Source organism: Lynx rufus, unplaced genomic scaffold (genome assembly GCF_022079265.1).
Source record: "Lynx rufus isolate CCGP_SWC_20201006 ecotype Redwood Valley unplaced genomic scaffold, mLynRuf1.p SCAF_2, whole genome shotgun sequence".
NCBI classification, from domain to species: Eukaryota; Metazoa; Chordata; class Mammalia; order Carnivora; family Felidae; genus Lynx; species Lynx rufus.
In genome coordinates this window covers 8652780-8673637 of record NW_025814834.1, presented here as the reverse complement: position 1 = coordinate 8673637, position 20858 = coordinate 8652780, and the positions used below count along the sequence as shown (strand labels likewise).

At 52.7% G+C, this 20858-nt stretch overlaps 1 protein-coding gene across 1 annotated transcript; it reads left to right on the top strand.

Annotated features, from left to right (window-relative positions):
- The first annotated feature begins 12019 nt into the window (after positions 1 to 12019).
- On the top strand, positions 12020 to 18287 carry SPATA3 (spermatogenesis associated 3). Its single transcript, XM_047085584.1, has 4 exons — positions 12020 to 12394; positions 14930 to 15089; positions 15873 to 16047; positions 18182 to 18287. Exons 1-4 carry the CDS (start codon positions 12020 to 12022, stop codon positions 18285 to 18287), a joined length of 816 nt encoding a protein of 271 aa, XP_046941540.1.
- The last annotated feature ends 2571 nt before the right edge of the window (positions 18288 to 20858 follow it).

Here is a 20858-nt window from a genome sequence, read left to right as displayed (position 1 = left end):
TTCAGTCATCAGGTTTGTGAGCTCCTTCTGCGGCAGAAAAGGTAAGTCTGTCTAGTATGTGGGTGGGCTTCAGGTTAGACAGACCGGACTTGAATCCTGGCTCTGCCACTTTCTGGCTATGTGGCTTTGTTTTTTTAATGTTTATTTATTTTTGAGAGAGGCAGAGTGAGCGCATGAGCAGGGGAGGGGCAGAGAGAGCCGGAGACACGGAATCGGAAGCAAGCTCCAGGCTCTGAGCTGTCAGCACAGAGCCCGACGAGGGGCTTGAACCCACAAACTGTGAGATCATGACCTGAGCCCAAGTCAGGTGCTTAACTGACTGAGCCACCCAGGTGCCCCCTGGCTATGTGATTTTGTAGTAGTTCCTTACGGCTGCAAATGACCACACCTTAGCAGCTTAGAACAACACACATTTGCTGTCTTACAGTTCTGTGGTTTGGAAGTCCCAACACGGGTCTCACTGGACTAAAATGCAGAAGTTGGCAGTGCTGTGTTCCTTCCTGGAAGCTCAAAGGAAAATCCATTTCTGCCATACACCGAACGCTTGTGTTCCCCCCAAATTCACATGTTGAAATCCCAACCACTGATGTGATGGTATTGGGGGTGGGGGGGTCTTTGGAGGTGACTTGATTAGGTCTTGAGGGTGGAGCCGTCTGGCCCACCCCTTCCACACAGCAAGATGACGACTGTCTATGAACCAGGAAATGGGTTCTCACCAGACACGGAATGCGCTGGCGGCTCGATCTTGGACTTTCCAGCCTCCAAAAGTAGGAGAAATACATTTCTGTTGTTTATAAGCACCCCTGGACTATGATATTTTTGTTATAGCAGCCGAAGATGACTAAGACTGTTCTCTTGCCTTTTCCAGCTTCCGCATGCTGCCCACATTCCTTGGCACGTGGCCCCTCTCCTCCACCCTTAAAGCCAACGCTCTGGCATTCTTCTACAGTCACATCTTCCTCTGACTCATCCCTTCTCCTTCCCTTTTAGGACCTTTTAATTATATCAGGCCTACCTGGGTAATCCAAAATAACCTCCCTATTTTAAAGTGAGGGACTAGCCACCACAATTCCATCTGCAACTTTAATTCACCTTTACCAGGTAACCTAACAAAGTCACCGGTTGTAGGGATGAGGACACGGGCAACTTTGGGAGACCATTATGCTGCCTACCACAGACCTAGAGTAATTACATAACCTCCAAGAGTTCACCTCGTCATAAAGTTCCTAAAGTTCATAAAGGTGGCTGGAGCAGGGATTAAGGGTGGTGATCACATGAGTCATTTATCGCTGTGTAACAAGCTACCACAAAACTTAGCGGCATAAAACAATATTATCTCACCCCCTTCTGAGGGTCAGCTATCAGTGAGGAGGTTAGCTGGGTAGTCTAGTGTGGGTCTTTCACAAGGCTGCAGTCAAGGTATCAGCCAAGGGTCCACTCATCTGAAAGGTTGCCTAGGGCCGAAAGCTTCCAAGATGGCTCCCCGTGTGGCTGTTAGCAGGACGCCTCGGTGCCTCACCCGTGGACCCCTCCACAGGCTGTTTGAGTGTCCTCACAAGGTGGCAGCTGGCTCCCCTAGAAAAAGCAATCCGGGACAGCCAAACAGAAGCCACAATGTCTTTTTACCTATTTAAAATAATTAAATGATTTTTCAAAATAAATAAGAATCACCCACATCACTCTATTTGATCTATTTCAGGGGTTTCTAAGCATTATCAGCGGAATCCTTCCTTAAATGAAATGTCACAGGGCATCTCAATTTGGCAACCGGCCATAAAGGCAAGGGACCCCAATGAGTGCAAGGCGTGGGACCGTCTACACACCTCTCACACTTCAGTTTACAAACCTCTGGATTCAACCTTTTATCTGAGCGGGAACTTCCTGACTTTTCAAAGTTAGAAATGAGAGCTTTTATGAGATTTGAAATAGTCAATCCTTTCTTCTCAATATCTTATTATGAAAGTATTGTATTTTATAAATATTTTAGTCAGAAAACCCCCCACCTTAGGGGAGCCTGAGTGGCTCAGTCGGTTAAGCATCCACCCCTTGACTTCGGCTCAGGTTACGATCTCACTGTTTGTGGGTTCAAGCCCCACATTGTGCTCTGCGCTGGCCGTGAGGAGCCTGCTTGAGATTCTCTCTCTCTCCCTCTCTCTTTGCCCCTCCCCTGCTCACATGCTCTATCTCCCTCTCTCAAATAAAAATTCTTTAAAAAGGAAAACGTCTTAAAGAAAAAAAAAAAAGGAAAGAAAACTGCCACCTTCAAAGGAAGGAAGAAAGGGTTAATCATTTGGTTAGAACAGAAATTTCCAACCTTTTCTCACTGTGCCCTTAAAACTGTGTACCCAGAAGGCTTTATAACCTGAGAGCCTAAAATAAGTAGAGGAAGGGGTTTTTTCCGGGTAATCTCCTCTCCCCCTTCCTCAACCAGCCTTCCCCTTCCCTCCCTATCTCCCCACCCTATATCAGTCAAGATTAGCCTCCAGAAGCCAGTAGGACAGACGGTTAGCCCCACCTCAGCCTCAGGATGCCATGGGACTCACTAGGTCCTGGAAGGTACCTACAATTTGCAGCCCGTCCAGTCTGGGTTTAGATTCCAGACCTAACTCACTAGCTAGTTGAATTTCTCCAAGTTACTTAATCCCTCTGAACCTTGGTTTCTGCATCTATAACTTGGAGACAGTGCCCTATCCATTGCCGATTCGCAGTAAAGATGACATATGTTTATACCCAGCACATGGAAGGACCTCGGTCAATGGGGGCAATTATTACCAGACGCAAAGGAGAGTCTGTTAAATGTCCCTCAATATCTTCTCACCCTTTCTTCCTTTTTGTAATAGAAGGGTTAACTGGGTGCCTGGCCACTCAAGCAGAGGCCACATCTCCCAGCCTTTCCTGCCACCAACATGGTCACACAGCTAATTCTGGCCAATGGCATAGGAGTAGAAATGATTCACCCAACTTTCTAATCATGCCCTAGAAAGGATGCTTCCTTCCTCTCCCTCCTGTCTTTGTATGTCTCACTGTCCGGGAGATGAAGGGTCCCGGGCCAGCTGTCCTAGAGGCAGGAAAGGAAGCCGCCTCTTGAAGGGACAGAGAGCCTCTCCACCACCTCTAGATCACTGAGCTCCGTAGAAATAAATGTCATTTCTAAGCCAATATATCCTTGGATCTATTTGTTACATCAACTTCTAGATGAGTCATGAAGGAGTTCAAAGTTGTTGAGGAGGAAACTTTTTCCCTCCTTCCCTTCTGGGTTCTTTAGGTGGTCTAGGAATTAAACTGACGTGCAACAGATTAACAGGAGAAAAACATTTAATTCTGTACACACGGGAGCCCCATAAAAACATGAGACTCAAAGGCAGTCGGGCAATTGAGGCTTATGTGCCATCGTGAGCTAAGAAAAGGGGCAGGGGCCCTGGGTCTCCAAAGGGGAGGAAGACACTTCACAGGACGATGAGAAGAGCAGACGTTTAGTAATCAGATGTTGAGCTCACCATGTGGGTAAGTCTATCAGATAAATTATCTCTGGTAATATCTCCCTTTCTGCACCGGACCCCCATGTAAATTCTTTTAGGCAGTTAAGAGAGGTAAAAAGCTTTTCCTGAGTCTTTGAGTCTTGACTGCCTTCAGCTCAAAATAATCCACATGCCCAAGTAATGCATTTGGGGTCATATATTCTGCCTCCCTTCAGAGCGTCTGCTCAGGAGTCTTAGAATCCACTTTTTAACACTAGCACATACAGCCCCTGCTTTTAGTGCCACTTCCTGCCAGATCTCTCCCTCCCGGGGGGAAGAAGAAAGGCCCCAAGAAGGGCTGTTAGGGATGGCTGGGCTCCGGCCTCATCCTCCTACTCTCTAAGGTCACACAGAGTCCTGCCACCTCCCTGCTCCTCTCTCCATGCTGTGTCTTCTCTCTGCCCAGGGATGTGGCCTAGGTGGGACCCTTTGGCAGTGGCCCTTGAGTCTTAACCTTGCGCTGAAGGGCAGTACTCCGTGTCAGACAGGTGAATGCAAAGGTCCTCTGACACCTCTGTCTGACTCTTTGAACTGATGTCGGGAAACAAAACATTGGGCCCCACCCCTGCAGCCTGGGGCTGCCTTTGCCCCCAGGCGTGGGGGACAGAGCAGGAGAGCGAAGCACCCTACCCTCCTGACAGTTCAGTTCAACTCTAGCCCTTCCTAACTGGTACTCCCCAGTTCGGGACTTGATAAAAGCAGGTTTAGAAAGGGCGAGTCAAGTCCTGGCCCAGGTAAGGGCCTCCTCCCTCGCAGCGTGATCCAAATCCTAAGACTCCCGTGCTCAGCCCAGAGCTGGGATCCTGCTTCAGATTCTGTCTGTCTGTCTGTCTCTCTCTCTCTCTCTCTCTGACCGTCACCCGCTCTCACTGTCTTCTCAATCTCAAAAATAAACATTAAAAAAAATTTTTTTTTAAGATTCACGCACTCAGGTTAACCTGTGCAATAGCAGACACCCGGGTGGCACGGCGACAGGTATGACGCATCCTGGAAGAAACTCGCATCGATTTATAATACAGCGGCCCAGCACCCTAGGGAAGGGTCACCCTTGAGTCCCTAATTCTGACCTTTTCCATTTGCTGAGGGGAAGGGAAGGGGCTGGAGATGTTCTTACCAACACTGTCCAGATGGAAGGTGAGCTGAGTGTCTGGTCCAAGGCTGAAAAACCAGGACCCCGACAATGTCCATCCTGCTTCCGCAAAGCTGTGGGGGTCTTCTGCCATTACCTGGTCTTCCCCAGTTCCCAGGCCTGAGGGGTCCTGCAGCTTTCGGCAGGATTCCAGCTGGGGTTTTCTGGTTGACAGGTTGCTTTTCAGAGTCTTCAACTTACATATTTTTAAAAATAATTCTGGGGCGCCTGGGTGGCGCAGTCGGTTAAGCATCCGACTTCAGCCAGGTCACGATCTCACGGTCTGTGAGTTCGAGCCCCGCGTCGGGCTCTGGGCTGATGGCTCAGAGCCTGGAGCCTGTTTCCGATTCTGTGTCTCCCTCTCTCTCTGCCCCTCCCCCGTTCAAGCTCTGTCTCTCTCTGTCCCAAAAATAAATAAACGTTGAAAAAAAAAAATTTTTTTTTTAAATAATTCTAAACAACCTAAAAAAGCTCATTTAAACATTTTTTTCATTTAATTTTTTTAATGTTTTATTCATTCTTGAGAGAGAGACAAACAGAGCATGAGCAGGAGAGGAGCAGAGCGAGAGAGGGACACAGGATCCGAAGTAGGCTCCAGGCTCCCAGCCGTCAGCACAGAGACCGACGCGGGGCTCGAACTCACAAGCTGTGAGATCATGACCTGAGCCGAAGTCGGACGCTCAAGCGACTGAGCCACCCAGGTGCCCCTCGTCTAATTCATTTTAGAGAGAGAGAGATCGTGCACGCCAGCAGGGGAGAGGGGCAGAGAGAGAGAAAGAGAGAATCTCAAGTAGGCTCCACGCTCAGCACAGAGCCTGAAATGGAGCTTGATCCCACGACCCTGGGATTGTGACCTGAGCCGAAATCAAGAGTTGGACACTCAGGGGCGCCTTCAGCTCAGGTCATGATCTTTGTGGTCTATGGGTTCGAGCCCCATGTCGGGCTCTGTGATGACAGCTTGGAGCCTGGAACCTGTTTCAGATTCTGTGTCTCCCTCTCTCTCTCTGCCCTTCCCCCAATCATTCCCTCTCTCTCTCTCTCTCTCTCAAAAATAAATAAAACACTTTTTAAAGAGTCGGACGCTCACTGACTAAGCCACCCAAAGCTCATTTATTTAAAAAAAAAAAAAATCAGCAAAGGGAAAAATCTTCCCCACCATTGAACTCTAGTCACTGTGGCCATCTTGACTGCCTTTGTCCCACCTCCCCAGGGCAGGGAAGGAGGTTTTATGCTTTTTGTTTTGGTTTTGCTAAAGATTTTTCTGGCACTTTGACAAGCCTCTGATGCCCTGTGAGATCATATTGGTCTCTGCCTCCAGTTCCTGAAACCCTTGCGATGTCTTAAGTCATAAGGGCACTAAGAGCATTTTTTTGTTCTAACATTTGGTCATTGACCCTGTCCCTGACACTGAGCTCCTAAATCCCTTGGAATTTCCTAGGTAATAGGAGTGGCTTTTGTCCTAATGGAGTGACTCTGGGTAGGCTCCTGGAAGGAGGCAGGCCACCAGAAAGACCAAGTCATGATTAAAAGCTTGGGATTTCCAGATTTTTCACCTCCAGAGAGGGAAAAGGGCTAGGGGTAGAGTTCATCATTGATCGTGCCTACATGAAATCCCAATAGGGTTGGGGTTTAGAGAACTTTCAGGTTGAGAAACACGTGGGAGTTCAGGGAGAGCGGTGTGCCCCGAAGTGGCAGGGAGGCTCCGTGCCCCTTCCCACGCCCCTTGCCCTTCACATCCCTTCCCTCTAGATACTCATCTGTGTCTTATATCAAATCCTTTTATAATAAACTGGTCAACATTGAGTAAACTGTTTTCCCGAGTTCTCTGAGCCATTCTAACAAATCAATCACACCAGAGGAGGGGACAGTGGGAAACTCAGATTTACAGCCAACTGGTCAGAAGCACAGGTAACGACTGGCAGCTGGAGGTGGGGGCAGTCTCGTGGAATTAATCTATGGGATCTGATAGCATCTCCAGGAAGATAGCGTCAGAATTTACTTAAATTGGGGCGCCTGGGTGGCTCAGCTCAGGTCACGATGTCACGGTTGCTAAGTTCCAGCCCCACATGGGGTTCACTGCTGTCAGCATAAAGTTCCGTCTCCCTCTCTCTCTGCCCCTCCCCAACTCATGCGCTCACGCTCCCTCTCTCTCTTTCAAAAGAAGTAAACATTGAAAAAATAAAAAAAAGAACTGAGTTAAATTGTAGGACTCCCAGCTGGTGTCACAGAATTGCTCAGTGTAGGGAAAACAAAAAAACAAAAACAAAAACATGTTTTGGTGACCAGAAGTGTCAGAACGCGGTTTGGTGTGAGTAGCAAAGGAGAAATACAGGGGGGAAAGGCTAGATTTTTCTAATACATACACATAGAAGACTGGATGGAAGCGGACCCCAAACCATCTCCTGCAGCCCCAGTAGTTCAGGCTTGGACCGGGACCCTGGCTCCCAGTTCATCCAGAGAGCAGCTGGGCCCAGCCACCGTAGGGCGCGCCTCCCAGGCTCAGCCGTCTAGAACCAGCCTCTTTGTTCCTCACTGTTTTTCAAATATCGCAGATGCAGTGAGCACCCGGGTCCACTGCTTTTTAAACGTCCACCAGGTGCACAAAAAGCTGTTTTACTTGGAGGCTGGGGCATAATGGTGCATCCGCGAGGTAAAGGCTTTTGCCCTTTTGACACCGAAGTCATAGGAAGTGACAGAGAAACTAAACACAGCTGGCGTTAGAGCAGCCAGCAACAGCAATTTCCCTGTGTTGAAAGATGTCCAAAAAGTAGAGAGCGCAGGCCTTTGGTCAGGACAGGGAGAGGCAGGACCCCGGGGTATTGTGGCCTGCTCCGGGGAAGGGCAGCTTGGCCCGTGACCAACAGAGGCCCGGGCCCGGAGGGGCAAGAGAGCCGGACTGGACACGGAGCCTGGGGACGGGCCCTCCAGGGCCCCGCACGACGGGACGGATGAGTCACCGCAGCGGGCTGCGGCCCAGTGCGTCGAGGGCCACCGCCTGATACTGCTGTTGGGCGAGCTTTGGAAGAGCGACCAGTGCTGCCTGACCCTGCAGGACATTCCGGAGCAGGCCCCTGCCCATCGGTCCTCCCGGCCCTCGTCCACCCGAGCCACGAGCGGGCACAGCAGCTCCAGCAACTGCGCCGCGCGGCGGCCCAAGCGCTCGGGCGACAGCTTGTGGACGCCCGCCGACTGCCCCGCCGCCAAGTGCAAGCGCCCCACCCAGGAGAGGCCACGCCACAGGTGCAAGACTGCGGACCCGTGCGAGCGCGTGACGGCTCGGGCTCTGGCCGGGACCTGTGGTTCCGAGGCGGTGGAGGAGCCGGCGCCGGGACGCCGGGAGCCTTGCCAGCCGCCGGAGGCGCGGGAGCCGGGCGCGCCGCCGCTCCTGGCGCTGTGCTGCGCGTCGGCCGCTGCGCTCCAACCTGCGGCGGCTGCCGCTGCTCCTGCAGCAGGTGCACGCGCGGGATCGCCAGCCGCTCGCCGCGCTCGTCGGAATCGTCGTGCAGCCGCGGCCCGAAGAGGAGGAAGAGGCGCGCCGCCCCGCGGAGACCCTGCTTTGCAGCGCCTCCGCGCCCCACCGTGGAGGTGCACACGGCGGTGTTCAGCCCGAGCCGCCCCGAGGGCAGCCTGGACGTCCCGCGCGTCCGCAGCCGAGCGCGGGGCTGCGTCCCCCTAGCGCGTCCGGAGACCCAGACGGATGGTGAGGGGCCCGAAAGCGGGGGTGTGGGAAACTGCAAGGACGGAGGGAGTGCCGTGCTGGTCCAGTGTGGTGGACAAACCCCCGATGTCACCGTCCCTCTCCTCGTGGCCCTACCTGCACCACTCTGGGTGCAGATTAATTAGATTTCTCACCCCAGGTGTGCTCACCGGGCGATCTCCGGTCAAAAATGTTCGAATTTATTTAATTTGTAGAGTTACACTTGCACCCACCCACCCGACCCCTTGCCCCCTTGCCCCGTACTCCAAATCACACTTTTTTGCAAGGTACAGGTTTGGGAGTTTGTAGGACCTGGGCCCACACCTCCCTCCTCACATCCACTTATTTTTTGCTTGGTTCTGTGGGCTTCTCCTCCAAAGAAATCACAATTTACAGTAAAAACTGCCTACTGTGAACCAGGCACTGTACTAAGGGCTTTTTGGGTCTTAGCCTCGCAGTTGTGTTCCGGAAGAGGTGCTATGTCAGAGTAGCTGGCCGCCTGCGCGATTCTTATTCAGCCCTTGAGAGCTTTCCTATCAAGGAATCCAGCCTGTGGGCCCAGAGGGTCAATCTGTGGGTCTCGGGCCCTGGACAGGGGGCTCAGAAACGAGCACCAAGTGCCTTCTGTCTCTGAAGTCCCCTCCAGAGGCAGCAGCAGGGAAGAAAGAAGTGCTCTGGGCAGGGTGGTCCAATGTCCAGTTGTTCAAGGCTCTGCCACCCTCCCACTTGGTGACCAGAGCAAGCTGTCTCCTCTGAGGACGAGTTGCCCTCCTGACGTGTGGGGGCCAAGGGTCAGTTGGTGTCTGAGGTCTCATCCAACTCCACGACACTAGCTTCAGGACAAATATTGACACGCTTGCTCTCGTGCCCTGGACACAGCCAGAGGGCCAGGATCACTGGGTGTGGATTTTAACACCCTCGGAACTGTATCCTGACTGCCTGACCTCGCATCCCCCATAGACTCCATCTTTCTCACTTTCCTGAATAGTCCATGAGGTTGCCCCATGGCTGCCATGTCCAGGAGGAGAGCTCAGACTGTTGGCTGGTCCTCAGCCAAGGCCAGAAAGCCCCAGTCCGTCCTTGAAAAGAACCCCATGGTGATACAGTCTGTGAGTGCCTTGTCCCCCGTCGTCCATGCCCACCCTGCTTGCAATGATTTCCTGCTTTCTTCCTCCTACCGTCGCCTTCAAGCAGCTTGTGTTGAGTTTCTTCTCTGGTCTTTGGCCCTCCAGGGCATTCACTGCCTGTGAGCAGGGACCACGTGAAAAGACAGGAGAAACATCCTAACTCCACGCAGTATATGAATGATCTGGGGCTTGGAAAGGGAGGGGTCACTTCCAGGCAGGGATCTCGAGAAAGGCTGTAGGAGGAGAGGAGTCCACTTGGGATGGATCTGGAAGATGGGACAGAAAGGGAGAGAGGTCTGATGGAGGGGAAGGGCTTTCATACATGCAGGGAAGCAGGCCTCCGCGCTCGCGGCTGCCAAGGGCTGGACAAGGTCAATGAGCCTGGGACACTGGTCTGTGACTGTGTTCTAGAGGAGTCAGACTCCTGCCAGGACCTTGTGCTCCAGCCAGAAGGCAGAGGGGGCCACGGAAGACCTGCTAGCAAAGTCCTGCAATGCCCTTCTTCCTCGCCCCTCTGGGCCAGCCTCACTCACCAGGCACTGTCTCCCTGCATCTTGCTTAAAGAACGCACCCGTATTTTCTCGCGCCGTAAACCTCTCACTCCTCTGTGTTTCCTCCATCACTCTCCCCGGGAACAGGGACTTCTTTTCTGTGCCACTTGGCCCCTCGGTATGACGTGGCACGTTTCTTTCATCTACCAGGAAATACTGCCCACAGGAGTTTGCCTTATCTAATTCATTTAAACCAGTGGTTCTCAACCAGGGGCAATTTTCACACACACACGCACACACCGGAGACATTTAGCATTGTCTGTAGACATTTTTGGTGGCCACAACTTGGGGCGGGGAGGGCAGGGGGACATGCTACTGGCATCTCTTGGCAGAGGCCAAGGATGCTGCTAAACTTCTCCAACACACAGGAGAATTATCTGAGCCAAAATATCAGTAGAGCTGAGGTTGAGAAACCCCGGGTTAAGCCAGGTGGAAACCCCAGGCAAAAGCCCACTGGTGTCTGAAAATTGAATACTGCAGAGATGAATGCCTTAGGAGTTCTTGACCTGTCTGCTTTATCTGGACGGGGTCCCTGACCCGGGTTTCCAGTCTCTGATTCTAAGTTGAATCCCCCAGAGGGATCCATCGCTCTTGACTTCAGGGAATTACTCACCTGCTCCCTGAACCTCCTCATGCTAAGGGTCAACCAAGTTCGATGCAACTTTATCAATCTGAGCCATCTTCCCCTTCTAATCCCTGGTGCCTTTTTTTTTTTCTTCTTCAATCTTCTCAAGACCTTTTTTAGTTCATTAACTTTAAGGCCTATATAATGATCCGATTCCCTATTGCCTTCTGAAATCATGAAAGAGCTCTCAGTGGGAATTTGGCCTTGTCGATGCTTCCAACCAGCTGTGTCACCTTGGAAGGTGATTTAACTTCCGTAAACCTCAGTTTCTCTTCTTTAAGTTCTTTTCAGGTTCTAGGATCCCTAAACTACTTTCTGTCATTTCATATTTCATATTGGCTCTGGCCTTGCGTGGAGGTGACTTCTGGCTACGTCTGCCCTCAACCTTGTCCTGGAGCAAGGGCATCACCCCCTAGGAACATGCAGTTAACAGCTGAATATTCACCCACCTGGTGATGCATCAGTAGTGGAGATAGGGTCTTCTAATCTGACCACATCCTGTGTTGCAGTCAGTGTGACGTTTCAGGTTGTCTTTCAAAAATGCTTTATCCGCATCCATCCTAAAAGGAAAATCATATTTTCACCTTCAGGAAGGATTCAGGGTCCCCTGATTGACCCGACGACTTTGGGGTTTAAGAGGTAGTCAGTTGTTGCCAGCGTAATGAGTTCGAACAAAGCTGGTATGTTTTCAGGGAAACTTCTTTCACCATAACTAAGGGTTCTTATTACAGCTGGGGATCCCCTGCCCCTTCCCACAGGAGGGAGGGCAGGTTTGGGAAGAAAGGAGAAGCTACTTAAGAGAACCTGAGTGGGCAGGGGGAAGGGGGGGACAGCTGATCCACAGACTCCCCAGTCTTCGGTAAAGTTACCTAAAACTCCCAGAGCACGTGGTGAAATCGTTTGGTTTTGGTATGTGGAAACCGGTGACAGAGCTGAGCGTCACATGAGCTACAGCCAGGGTGCCTCCGAGCGAAACAGGAAGCGCACAGGGACCCAGGAACACACCAGCGGGGAGGTGCCTGAAGGAGGCGCTCAGGTAGCAGAACCGTGGGGGCCCAGGTTGTCACAGGCCCTGTGGCCAGGCGGAACTAGGTGCTGGAGGGCCCAGCAGGTGCCTTCTGCCCATCCCAGTAACTGGGGAGGAGGGAGGGCAGCAGGCTAGTGTGGGCAGAGGACGCCGTCCGCAGAGCCCTGCCACAGGAGCCCCCCTGGCTTCTGTGACCTCACAGGAGGGCTGTAGGTGACTGTTCTCTGCGGGGCTGAGGTCCGCAGAGCCTTCCCCCAGGGCAGGGGCAAACGGCCCCCTTCCAGGAGGGAGCCGGAAGATTAGGCAGCTCCATGTAGGTCCACATGTAGGTGAACAGAACCCACCATGAGGAAGGGCAAAAAGAAGAAGCCGGAGTCCAGACGCCGCGGCTCCACACCCCAGCACGCCAGCTCGGAGTCCACACCCCAGCACGCCAGCTCGGAGTCCACACCCCAGCACGCCAGCTCGGAGTCCACCCCTCGGCCCAGCTCTGGATCCGTCCCCCAGCAGCCTGCACCCCAGGCTCTCCCAGCTCCAGAAAGCAGACCCTCAGCCCGGGCCCCTGCACCGGCCGTGGGCCGGTTGCCTCCGGACCCTACCACAAAAGCACCCTCTCGATCCAGGAAATCAGGTGGGCACAGGGTCCCCCAGAGGCTGGCTCGTTTCGGGTCGTGGCGTTGGTTGACACGTATCCTGGACCTGTGCTTGTGGGGTGTGCGGGTTTGGGGGTTTCGCGTTTACCCAAGAGACTAGGATTCCTGGATCTCGCCATTCCCCACCATGCTGAGTCTCAATGAAGAAGGCAGCCACGCGTACATGTCGACATTTGCCTTGGCTCTGCGACCATACTAGCTCAACAGGAGTCAGGAGTGCCGTGCGGCTGCTCAAAAATAAAAACCAAGGATGTGTTAACAGAAATATATGATTTAGGACGAGGGAGGTGGTCATACTCCGCCCTCGTCGGACTATCCTTGTGTGCTGTAAAAGATGCTTTTTCACAATCCAGTCCAAAAGAGATATAGTGCAGGTTAATGGGGGATGAGAGGGCAGGGAAGCAAGAACCATTTGACGTATGAGGTTTGGTTGAAGGCATCGGAGGAAATCTGTCAAGTGAATGTCGGGAGCACACTTGCTCCGTGTTGCCCTCCGACGTCTGACTAAGCGCCCAGGAGTAGGGTTGCTGAATACAATACAGGACACCCAGTAAAATTTGAATTTCGGACAGACAAATGATTTTTTAGTGTGTGTCCTAACATGGCATGGGCATTCTGCAGTTTTATTTGCTAAATCTGGCCGCCTTCCCTGTGGAAGACACCGTGGAAGACAGGCAGATTTCTGCTCAACACGAAGAAGACATTTCCGACGATTAGTTCTGTCTGAAAATGGAATGGCTGTCTAGGAAAAGTGGTCCCCCGTCTTCCTGGGTAGCCGGGGTCCGAATGAACCTTGGATTGTGTAGAGGGAATTCGAGTGGCGTTCAGGAGACGGGCTGGTTCATACTTTTGCTAATAGTGGTAATAACTAACTAACTCTCGCCACTGGGTATCAACGATGTACCCAGCATTCGGCTCAACTGCCTATGTTAACCTTCCCGTTTGACGGTCCTATAAAGGAGCTACTGTTATCATCGTCTCCCTTTTATAGATGGGGAAACTGAGGCTCAAAGAAATCAAACCACACACTCTCAAGCAAGCAGTAGTAGCGGGGAGAGGGCAGCCTCCATCTACTCTGATTCCACTACCCTTGCTCTTCACTGTGACATTGATTGACCTTCTGGTCCCAAGAGTCCGGTGGTTTCCCCGGGAGGAAGAACACCCTTCTCTGGGATTCTGTTGAATTCACCGTGAGCCAGTGCCGGTGGCTCTATGGTCCTAAGCAGGCCATGCTCCCTGGGCTGCAGCTTATTCCTCTGCGACGGTGTGGATACAAAAAAAAAAAAAAAAAATGTGGGGTTTAGTGAGAGAGCCGGATCCAACATACCACTGTGACAACAATCCTATTTCCATGGCTGAGAATCAATTCATTTTTAACATGTAGAAATAGTTATAAGTGTGATATATCATGTGTATTGTGATCATCAACCACGGACATAAACATTTCTGGATTACGGCCTTCAGAACGGGTGTCTGTAGAAAGCAAAATTTTCCATCCCCAAATCTTTTGATGAATGCATGTGGCTCACCCCTGGGGAAAGGATTCTGCTTCTTGAGATGGCCGAGCAGGAAACAGTGATGACCTGTCAGCGGTTACAGTGGACCCCCTACACTTCTTCCGCCAGAGGAATTTTCTCCCTTTGAACCGGAGTGGGAAACAATGTTGGCGATAAGGGGCAAAGGCCTTTATTTAAATAAAGGGTGCCATTTTCTAAAATCCAAATCTCTTTGTATGCAGAAAACATTGTAGTTCAGGAAAGTACAAGTCTTCCACTAAAATGGCTGTAATCAAAAGATGGACAGGGGCACCCGGGGGGCTCAGTCAGTTGAGCAACCGACCCTTGATTTCAGGTCAGGTCACGATCTCATGGTCATGAGATCGAGCCCTGCGTTGGGCTCTGCACTGACAGCATGAAGCCTGCTTGGGATTCTCTCTTTCTCTCTCCCTCCCTCTCTGCCTGTCTCCCCAGCTCATGCTCTGTCTCTCTCTCAAATCAGTGAACTTAAAAAAAAAAAAAAAAAGTGGAGTTACCATGTGACCCAGCAATTCCACTCCCAGGTACATACCCAGGAGAATTAAAAACACAACATCCGTACAAAAACTTGTACGTGAATGTTCACAGCAGCTTCAGTAATAATAGTCGAGAAGTGGGGGGAAGAAACTCAATATCAACCACCTGATGAATGGATAAACAACGTGAGGGGTATCCATACAATGAAATACTATCTGACATATTGACACGTGCTCCCACAAGGGTAAACCTCAAAGACATTAGGCTAAGTGAGAGAAGCTACTCCCCCAAAAGCCCACATGTGTGATTCCATTTATGAAAGGTACAGAATAGGCAAATTTCTTGCCAGGAACCGGGGGCAGTGGGGAAAGGCAGTGCCTGCTCAATGGTTATGGGGCTTCCTTGGGGGACAGATGAAAATGTTCTGGAATTAGTAATGATGGTTGTACACCTCTGTTGATTGACCGAAACCACTGAAAACTTTAAGGGGTAAATGTCATGTACAGGAATTAAAAGCCTATTAAAAAAATTGTTTTAACAGAGAAAAAAGACCAGTGTTGCCTTTAGAGTCCCTTCCTTCCCCATTCCAGAAAAAGTATCTGTCGTGGGCGGGTCTAAGCAGGAAGGGTGCTGAGTCTGCCCGGTGGACCGCTGGCCGAGCTTTGGTCGGAAGAACCTGTAGCTCGGTCAAGAAGCCAGGACTGAAGTCACTGCACGAGGAGGGAGTTATCCGCCCGGAAGTCCCCTTGGGTAACAGCACACCATCTCCGAGCTCCCCTGGGATCCTTGGCAGGGGACACATGGGAGACAAGTTTGGGGAGGCGTCTCAAGGACCGTAAATCAGAGCAGCAGCTGGCTTCTGGATAAGTCAGTGAACCCCGGGCAAATGGACCTTGGACCAATGTCAGATGCCCCCTCTCGCCAAGCGGACGGTCCCGTGAAGTCTGTCGAAGGAGCGCCGAATGAGTTAGCACCCCTGAGCCGAAGCCCACTTCTTTTTTTTTTTTTTTTTTCAACGTTTATTTATTTTTGGGACAGAGAGAGACAGAGCATGAACGGGGGAGGGGCAGAGAGAGGGAGACACAGAATCGGAAACAGGCTCCAGGCTCCGAGCTGTCAGCACAGAGCCCGACGCGGGGCTCGAACTCACGGACCGCGAGATCGTGACCTGGCTGAAGTCGGACGCTTAACCGACTGCGCCACCCAGGCGCCCCCCGAAGCCCACTTCTTGAATCTACTTGTTATAAGGGCACAGCCCATATATTCTCTGAGCCTCTGTTTCCCTATTTGCAAACTGAGAATGGCGATATTCCACTCGGCAGGGTTGTCCTGACAGATGAGAGGATAATGACGAGGGGAGGGAGGAAGCATTGCTCGGGTGTGAGCTGTTAACGGCATGATTTTGCAATCCCCAGGGAGCTCCGGTCCCTAAAACAACCAGCTTCCCCTGCTCTCTCTCCTGTGTCTCCCTGGCTCCTGCCGGCCTCCTGGAGGCAGGGGGGCCCTCATCTGTCTCCTTCTCTGTCCATCCAGGGTCTCTGACTCGTGCGGGGCCGCGGGCCTTCTGTTCCTGTTCCGCTTGCCCCGGAAGCTCTGCTTGCTGGCGTCGTCTGGGCCTGTGTCACAGCCGCATCTTTGATGTCCTCCTTCCTCTACCCTGGCCGACCATGCCAGGAAGAGGATTTCCAAGCCTCCTCACTTTCTACAGGTTCTGGAGCGCGTGGGGGGCTGGACCCTCAGGGCACAATTCCTGGGGTCAGGCTCTGCCCCGGACCATAGTAGCAGCCATGGGTAACTTCTTCTTGGGAAGCCGAGGCAGAAAGGAAACCTCTCCCGGGGTGGCCAGTTCCTGGGGTTTGGCACCCTGCCCTTTCTGACCAGACCCACATCCCCAGGGTACCCCACCTGCACGGAGGGGTGCCAATTTTCTTCCTCACTGAAAATGGCTTCTTTGGGAGGCACGTTTTTCTTTTCTCCGTAGGCCCACTGCTTCCTCAGAGTCTATGCCCTCACAGCCCTTAGTAAATCCCCTGTCACCCAGAGCTTTGTGATTAAATGCTGTGTTTGGCGGTTGGCCGCCTCCTCTGGCCCATACCACAGCTGAGAGCTTCTGGTTCTTGACCCGCATCTGCACTACCCCCCAGACTTTAGTGACAGATGCTGATTGCAACTCACACGTGCCCTTGGTAATAGCAAGATCCCCACTCCTTCAGCGGTTTCTGGCTACTTCCGGCAGCTCCGCAGGAGACATGCCCCCAGGCTGGGCAGCCTCCCGTAGAGTCTTCCACAGTATCTGGCCTTCCTTTCCTCTTCCACGGAGCCATCAGGAGAAAGCCACCCCTCATGGGAAGACCCCTGTGCAGAAAACTGGACTGAACGTGTCAGTCCCCCTGCCCAGCGGTGCAGGGCTCTGTGCAAGGGCTGGTTGGAGGGGAGCCCTCATCATCTGCCCCCAGTTCTGGGCCCCAGAGTAGTTGCACCTGTATGCGGGGTCTCACCCGATGTCCACGAAGCGGCTTCCCACTTGGGGATCTCACACCCCTAACCCAGAAGCAGAGCCCACCCACCCCCTCACCCTCATCCTGCTCCTCCTCTTGGCTGGTGTCTCCACCACCAAATCCCCTCTCCTGTCCATCCTTGAAAAGCACCATCTCTCAGACATACGAGAAGCAAACGGATACCCAGGTGTGTTGGGAGAACATGTGTAAAGCCAAAAATACAACCTGGTAAGTCCCCGTCGAGGAATGATCTGCCCACCACTCGCCTTTACTGACTTTCCTCCCACACACTTAGTATCCCTATCCATCTGGTGCTAAGCCGAGCCACGGATTCGTATCACTTTAAAACCAACAAGCGGGAAAACCTGTTCTGGATAGAATACTAAGCCCTGTGAGGAAAACCAGAACAGGGAACTTTACCCTTAAAAACCGTACCGTCTACGTGGTAAGCTGAGACATGGGCCTTAGGATCTCAGATGCAAGCCGGAAAGTGACGTCTGTCCTAGAGATGTTCTAAGAGCTTCAGGAAAAGAGCGCTCGCTCCTAAATCAGGGTCCGGGGAGACTTTGCAGTGTCATTGGTATCTGAGCTGAGTCAAAAAGGGTCTTGGGATCCTCTGTGGCTTAAGATGAAAAGACAGAGCATCCTAGGTGGCAGAGGGAAAGGTAAAAGGCTCAGAATTAGGCAAGTGAGGGGAAGGGGCAGAGATCCAGTCTGGCCGGGGTAAGACGTGTCAGTCTTGATTCCGCTCAAATTTTAGCACCAGGGTCCATCATCTTGACACCTCTCGGTGCAGTGGAATGTGAGACCTTGGCCTGAAACACACAGTCACGTTGAATAAGGTTCTCTACTTCAGTAGGATTGATGTCAACACGGATACTGCATTTTGTCAAAGCCGTCCTCGAGAGCGTGATCGTCTGTTTTCCTCCCCCGTGTGGTGGGCGTCGTATGTTGTTTCCTCGGATTCCTCACCCCCAAAATGGAGTCACGTGACACAACCCGCTTCACATGGTGGTTGTCAGGCTTGAGGAAGACGCTGGGTGTGAGATGCTTGGCACGGGGCCTGGCACACCGCGGCCTTCGCCGCCTTCGTACCCTGCTCCCTGGGTGTCCCCGGGAGCTGACACCCCAGGCTAGCCCATCCTCAGACGCAGGGACTCTCGCGACAGGGATTTATTGGAAGGGGTGGGCGGAATTGTGTCCCCCTGAAAGGAGGCTCGGTCACGGGGAGAAGGCGTTCCTGAAATCCCGAGGCCACCCTACGATTTCTGCTTTCCCTGCCTGTAGACGGGCACTAGAGTCCCAGCTTCCCCCAACCTGTGGGCTTTCTGTTTCGCTCTACAGAGAACCTGCAAGAAAACACTCCACTCATCGTAATTCACCTGCTCCAAGCTCTCGGGCCTGCCGCTGTGGCTCTGGGAGCCCTGGGGGCTGCCTGTTACATCACTGAATCCTTGTGAACAAACCCCAGGCCCGCGGCCCGGCAGGTACGTGGACCCCCTCTGTGCCCGCTCCCCCTTGCAGAGCTGGTCCTCAAGCCACCGAGCCACCGTCCCTGCAGGACCGGGCCGAGGGAGTGTCTCTCCTTCTCTGAATAAAGGGGGAATTTATGGGTGGACCAAGCCCCCAGCCTTTCGGGGAAAGCTTAAGAACCGAGGGACTCTTCCTGGATTCAAGGTCACCTGGCTTTGTCAAGCAGCCCGACGCTCTTGGACAATGCCAGACCCATACTGGGATTGTCAAACCAAGGTTCCCCCAACCCCCACTGGCCTGGGATACCAGACGGGAGGAAATGGGAGACGTGGAGAAGAGGTTCCTAGCCAGGCTCCTAGGGGCAGAGCCTGAGACAGGGATTTGGGTGCACAGGATTTGTGGAGGAAAAAGGGAGTGAGGGAGGTAAGAGGACAGAGGACGGAGTAGAGCGAGGAGGAGGTCTCAGCGGGGAGTCCAGCTTCAGCTCGACCCCAGGGGAGCTTTGGCGCGTGAATTACACCACAGAGCTGGTGGGGATCTGGGTGGGCACCAGGAGCACCCACAGTTGTCCCCAGTGCCAAGTCCCCATTGCAGTGAACGCCTGCTAATGCTGGTCGGGTGGTAATGGCAGCTTTTCCACCCACCCCCAGACCTCCACCGGCCCCAGAATGGACAGGGAGTGGCCACAGCAGGGCACGAGATGGGAACAGATGCTCAAAGTATCTCGAAAGCCTGACCCAGACAGTAAACTCACCATCTGCTCAGGGGCTCTGCTGCCTGATTGAGGGACTATTGTGGACGCACGTTAAGTTTCATGAAATTCCAGAGCCACCAAGAGGCTCTATTTCCCCATCTAGAAACAGGGAAGACCGTGGGGCCTTCTTCTCAAGATTATTGGAATGTAAGATAAGGTGGCCAGGTGGCGGGTCTTGTTACCCCTACCACCGTGGGGGTGGTTGGAAACATGCAGGCTTTGGAGTAGGTCCCAGGCCTGACTCTGCTACCTGGTGGCTGGGTCTTAGGGGACGCATCACTTAACTCCTGTGAGAGCCACGCCATGGCTAACGTAGGGGGACTAGTGACGACCTCCAAGGGCGATGGTTTTGAGGATGCACTGAGGGGATGTTCAGACATGCCAGGCGGGTCACAGGGGATGGGTAGATGGTGACCGGCAGTCTGAAGAATGCCCTTGAGCCATTTTGTTCTAGAGGCTCCTTACAACAGGGCCCACGGTGTCAGCTTGGGTTCTGTCCCTCGAGGCACGCAAGTTTAACGTCAGATCCCGTTCCATACCCAGGATCTCTGGAGCCTGGGACAAGTTCCTTAACTCCTGACACCTCATTTTTCTTTTTGTTAAATGGAGGTAATGATAGTATCCCTCTCACTGGGTTGACACCTGTAATATCACTTCCTCTTTTTTTTAATTAGCTTTCTTTTTAACTTCCACGCATTTATTTTCTTTTTTTTTTTTTTAATTTTTTTTTCAACGTTTATTTATTTTTGGGACAGAGAGAGACAGAGCATGAACGGGGGAGGGGCAGAGAGAGAGGGAGACACAGAATCGGAAACAGGCTCCAGGCTCTGAGCCATCAGCCCAGAGCCTGATGCGGGGCTCGAACTCACAGACCGCGAGATTGTGACCTGGCTGAAGTCGGACGCTTAACCGACTACGCCACCCAGGCGCCCCCACGCATTTATTTTCAAGGGAGATTTAGTTCTGGCCATAAATGGAAAATCCTATCCCTTTCCATAAAAAGACTACACAGTAAATATACATCCAAAATGTCATGGAATTCTAGCCGATAAGGATACCTGAGAAAGCCTCCGCTTTCAAGGCAGTGCCCTGTGTGCTCCAAGGACAGGTGTTGGATGTTAAGACAGGCAGCGCCACACTGAGACGCTGTTTTCCACTTTAACCGGAGTTGAGAGACCCCAGGAATGGCAGGGACCCCAGTTACTTAATGTGAAGCATCATATATACTGCAGTTCACACAGTGCTGAGCCCTGCGCGGAGGGTGCAGGGAGGGGAGGAAGGAGATGGTTGATGGCAAGGAGGGGAAGAGAAGGTGGCCGGGAGGGGGAAATGGAGAGGACGGGAGAGGAATGGAAACCCGTCCCGGGTCTGGGGGAGGTCACTCTCCCAGGGCCTGAGAGTGAATCAGTGGCAGAGTCAACAAGACCCCAGAGACTGAAGCCCCGAGTGTGTTGGGGGTGGGGGTTCAAGTGGCTGGTGGGCCCTATGTCGCGGATGTCACTTAGAAACGCACGCAGTGCACGAACTTCACCCAGCTTTCTTCTGCTCCGAGGGGTAACTCCTTATGTCCTCTCAGGGTGGGCCCGGTGCCTGGATGCAGGGCTAGGGTGCAGCTTTCTCGGGGCCAGACGAAACCAGCTCAGGGACAGGTCTCCAACCTGACAGGCTGGTCCAGCCAGCGACCGGGGACCAGGGACATGCTAGTCCTCTCTCTGCACGGAGCTGTCCCTCGACCACTCTGGTTTCCCCTGAGGGAGAAGGAGGCTGTGCCACCCACCCTGAGTGGCCTGAGAC

Coding starts and splice junctions, on each gene's coding strand:
- SPATA3 (XM_047085584.1), top strand. CDS start 12,020: ATGAGGAAGGGCAAAAAGAAGAAGCCGGAGTCCAGACGCCGCGGCTCC. Junction 12,395..14,929: donor TGTGCTTGTGGGGTGTGCGG/GTTTGGGGGTTT, acceptor TCCCCATTCCAG/AAAAAGTATCTGTCGTGGGC. Junction 15,090..15,872: donor CCGCCCGGAAGTCCCCTTGG/GTAACAGCACAC, acceptor CTGTCCATCCAG/GGTCTCTGACTCGTGCGGGG.